This window comes from Nansenia antarctica (assembly GCF_963989245.1).
Source record: "Nansenia antarctica genome assembly, chromosome: 3".
NCBI classification, from domain to species: domain Eukaryota; kingdom Metazoa; phylum Chordata; class Actinopteri; order Argentiniformes; family Microstomatidae; genus Nansenia; species Nansenia antarctica.
The window spans coordinates 15,354,569-15,359,568 of record NC_137688.1 but is presented as its reverse complement, the minus strand read 5'-3'; the positions used below and the strand labels follow the sequence as shown (position 1 = coordinate 15,359,568).

At 44.3% G+C, this 5,000-nt stretch overlaps 1 protein-coding gene across 1 annotated transcript in view; it reads right to left on the bottom strand.

Annotated features, from left to right (window-relative positions):
* Positions 1–676: 676 nt before the first annotated feature.
* Positions 677–5,000, bottom strand: part of gask1b (golgi associated kinase 1B) — a gene marked incomplete at both ends in the record, with an annotated part of 5,441 nt that continues 1,117 nt past the window's right edge. The window contains 3 exons of the mRNA XM_080526964.1: positions 677–884; positions 2,721–2,947; positions 3,547–3,773. Of these exons, the coding sequence (XP_080383090.1) occupies positions 677–884; positions 2,721–2,947; positions 3,547–3,773 (662 nt within the window). The remainder of the gene's footprint in view (positions 885–2,720; positions 2,948–3,546; positions 3,774–5,000) is intronic.

Here is a 5,000-nt window from a genome sequence, read left to right as displayed (position 1 = left end):
AGCCCTATTCAGACGGGATTCATATTATCTGGGGACCTCTGGTAATTTGTAATAATTACGGAGGTCGTCTGTGTTCTAAATCCCGTGCGAATCGGTGATGTCCGTAAAAATGTCCATAGAAATTCCACCGCAAATAACTTAATAAAATAACGCGAATCAACATTTGGGGTGAGTTTGTTTTCTCCCTCCCCTTTTTTCAGCTACAAAAAGTATGGAAATAATGTTCGAGAACTAACCAATGGTTGTTGTTCATGAAGCGGATCTTCACAGAGCCATGACATCATATCCGGGGGAATGTCAGTAAATTAGATTAAAATGCAGACATCGTTTATCCCATGCGCATGCGCCACACGAAACACAGACGTCGGGTGTAAGTAATTTCTAAATGACATGAGGGCTTTGAGGAATGGAAGTCGTGTGTTTAGTTTTTAGGGGAGAGAGACTCAACGTGGGTTTGAAACAGTGTTGTTACCGTGGTAACCGCGGTACAGCGGTTTCTTCCGTTGTGCGGGTTTGCTTGAATACCTGCCGTATTCCTCAAGGTCCTCCACCTTCCCATCAGCCCCAACGGTGATGTTGTCACACGTTCATGGGTATGGTGTTGATGGATCAGCGTCCACCATGTGTACAGAGATGACGTCACACATTCACGCGTACAGAGCGGCGATGACTACGTTCACACGTTCATGGGGACCACTTTGACCCCGTGGGCATTGACGTAGGTGAGCAGGACGACCGCCCGCCTCTGGATGACGTCGATGAGCTTCTCGATGCCCTGGCGCCCCCCCTGGCTCTCCCAGTACACCTGGTCCAGGAACAGGGACTGCAGCAGCCTTTCCCTCAGCCGCTGGCTGCGCAGCACCCCCACCGCCTGCTCCGGGAGCCTGGGGAGGAGAGACGGGGAAGACATGGATGGTCAGCAGGATGAGGTCAACCCAGGCCAAAGTCAATTAGCCAGGGTCGGGGTCGTCTACGTAACAGGATACGAGGTAATCCGTTTAATAAACGGTGTGACATCGCTGCAATTGATGTCATCAGTCATCAGTCATCACAGCCATTAGTGACCGTTTGAACCCATTTACAGTTACATTTATATTTTTGGCATTTAGCAGACGCCTACATCCATTTAAAAAATACACTTGTCTAAGTAAGGAATCATCTATCCACCAGTCATCGTGAGAAAAATAAATCTATGCTAGGACCAGGGGCCACTGGCAGATGAAGGAAGATTATTTTTTATTTATTTTTGTTATAGTAGAGAAACTGTACAGAGGGGTAGCGGGGATAAGGAGGTGTTTAGGAGGGATGTGTAGACACTGCTTCGGTGCTAGAGATGATGAAAATGGGAGATATGAATATGAACAGTTTTGCTTCGTGGCACACACACACACAGGTAGAAATCGGAGGATGGGCTCATTGTAACGCATGGAATGGAATGGTATTAAACACGTGTATGAGAAGTTAAGTTGCACGTGTGTTCTTAAGTTAGTTACCACAGTAATGTGATATAATCTACAGGCTTTGTGATTCGTATCTGATGTGCCAGATACACACACACACACACATGCCCAATCACAGCCAGGAGAAAGGTTTGAGCTTTGACGTAAAGATCACAACAACCCGTGTAACAGGAGAGGTGACAACAGTCAATGCCAGATCAGAGACCCCCGAATCCCCCCTCCCGCTGTGCCTCTCAGTGGTATGTTCCACTGATTTATTGATAACAAGATGAAATGCTCGGAATGTCTGTGCGGGGGATCCCACTGCCCGTAGTGGGGGGAGGGTGGGGGGAACTGTCATTCCACATATAATATACTTCATAACACATGCATGCTTTCTGCAGTTACATGTTAGAATGTGGTGCGTTTGAGTCTCAAACCTACACTCACCGGCCACTTCATTAGGTACACCTTGCTAGTACCAGCAGTTGAAATGGACATTTGTGTTGAATTATTGCTGAATTAAATTCATGTTTGACTTTCAGGTCTGTGCGTTTCAAGTTACAGTAGGCCTACTGTATAATATGGTTGGCAGATTGTTGGCTGAAAGGTGATTGTTGGCTCAAACTTTCTTTCATACGTTATCCATAATGGACAGTCTTATTATGAAAACATAACACAGTAATGTTGTTAACCCTAACCCTAATATTGTTTTGGTCTAAACAATATTATCCCCTGTCAATAGCTAGTTTCAGGCGCTTTGATTTGAGCATAATACAGTAACATAACACAGTTCCCGCAAGGTCCCTAAGGTCAGCTAAGGTCAGCTGAGGCTAATCAGCTAATCATTCCAAGAGTAAAAAATAAACACGGTGCAGCAGCTTTCAGTCACGCTGCTGCATGCTCCTGGAACAAACTCCCTGAAGAAATCAAACAGGCCCAAACCCTTAAAATATTTAAATCTAAGCTAAAAACCTTCATGTTTTGCAGCAGTTATGATTAAACACAAACACTTCTATCAATGTCTTTTTTCCATTAACTATTGTCTTATTAAATGTTTTATCTATTTACTTTAAATATTGTATGTAAAGCACTTTGAATTGCCCCTGTTGTATGAAATGTGCTATACAAATAAACTTGCCTTGCCTTGCCTTGCCAGTAATATTGTTATTGAAATATCAATGTATTCTATTGAATTATACAGTATAATTAGTGAACAATAGATGCTTAATTCACTATGAGTACATTTCAATGTGACTTGAAGTGTTCAATGTTACTCACTCTTTGATCCCCTCCAGAAGTTTAAAGTCGAGGTTGTCCTCATCACGGTCGAAGAATCCCTTGTTGTCAGTGAAGATCAGGTGCCTGGGGTCGCGACCTCTGTGGATGATGTTAGCCAGCGCTACACTGTCCTTGTCGCTACACTGGGAATGGTGGTCCATCTCCACACACACATCCTCTGAACGGGGCCGGAACCCACAGCAGCTCCAGTCCAACCGGTGGAAGATCTGAACAGGACAGAGAGAAAATAAAATAAAAACAAAAAAGTGTGGAAATAAAAAATGTGGAAATAAAAAGTGAAACATTTTGGAAAAAGTGTGAGAGAAAAAGAAGGAAGATTTGGTAAAGATCTGACTCATTTAATTTTGATTAAATAAAAAATAAATGTGATCTCTGAAAGGTACTCTCATAGTGTATGCCTAGAATGGAGTCACATTCAAGTTAAGTCGTGATTTGATCATCATTGACCTCGATGAACCTTCCTCCATTTTGAGAACACATTGAATTGAATCACTAACATTTGAATGTTTTTATTCAATCAAACCCTAATGTGATCAGGGTGAATCGATAATTGTGTGAGGCCATAGTTCTTACAATGACTGATGGATAGACTGTAGAATGTATTTGTTGTAAGTCGCTTTGGATAAAGGCGCCTGCTAACTGCCAAAATGTAATGTAATGTAACATAACCATTTGTAATGTAGAGGCTACTGTAGTCAATGAGAAGACATTGTATGAATCTAAATTAAATGGAATGAGATGGAATGGGATGGAATGGAATGGAATGGAATGGAATGGAATGGAGTGGAATGGAGTGGAGGCCTACCTGCAACAGGAAATCAAACAGGGCCAGCTTGCTCCATTCATAGTGGTGTATGGGGAAGCAGCCTGCATCAGGTTTGGGGGTGACGTTCTTCAACCAGCACCTCTGTTTGAGAGACCACTGGTACTCCCCCCATGTTAGCTGCACAATGGATCGGTCCGCTGCATCACCGTCGTCGCCCCCAGAGACGAGGGAGTCATCCCATAATACTACTGGACAGGGTTGGCCATCTGGGGGAGGAGGGAGATATCGGAGGACGGGCTCATTGTAATGCATGGAATGGAATAAGGAATGGAATCAAATAATGTGTGATTCCTTATTCCATGACATGCATCCCATCCTCTGACTTCTACTATGACAACGATGTCCGTGTGACATGTCGGGCATTGAACAAGAGGCTTCATACATGTCTCTCAACCCCAGACAGGGGACTCTCTCTGGAACAGTACTGCAGCACACTAGTATCAAACTAACCGTATGCAGTACATTCCAGCCATGTTTGACACAAGGTTGCTTGGAGTGCAACCAAAACCCTCTCTGGGGACAAACTCCAATCGTTTTGGTTCTTTCACTCAACATAAGTTCTCAAGTCTCAAGTTCTCACTCTCAAGTAGCTCAAGAGTGTGTTTGCCGGGACACCTGGGTGGCGTAGCTCACTAAGGCGCATGCATGCCACCTAATCCCAGCGTTTGTTTCCGGCCATCAACCTATCCTGCATGTCATCCCTCCTCTCTCTCACCCATCCTTCCAGTCAATCTCTACTGTCTCTATCCCAATAAAGCAGAAATGCCCTAAAAACACATTTTTAAAAAGGTGACGTAGGAACAGTTATCACAGTAAGATCAAGTGGCTGAATAACAAGGGTTAAAGTGGATGGTCCTATTTGGAGGATGAACCCAGAACTCAGATGAATGTGCGTATGACAAGCTATGAACCTCGTCTGGGTCAAGGACAGTCGAAGAGCACAAAGACTGCCAGCTGACAGCCCAAAATAGCTCGAATGATGCTCACATTAAGAATAATACTCTCTGAGGATTAATTGACAATCTGCTGTTGTGCATTTGGACCTCTGTCTCTGTGTACTCAAGCTCTCCCACGGTCGTGTTGGGTGAACCGGGACAGTTGTTCTTCTGGCTAAAGGAGCTAGGCTGAGATGGCCTGGGCCTAGAGCTGGCCTTAGGCTAAGGCTGGGCTGGGATGGAGATGGGCCTGGGGCTGGAGCTGGGGCTGATTTATATCTCCAGGGCTATTACTTCAACTCACTACACAAATGCGCATGGCCTTAGACGGTTACAGCAATCCTGAAATACTGATTGGAGGAGAGATAGACGCGTCCATGTTGTTAAAATGTCACCTAAAAATGCCTGTGTAAATCAGATGTCATCGTGAAAGGCTAGTCAACCTCTTTGTTCAATGAGTTGGGTTGTAGGCCTACAGTAGATCAAAACAACCACAAT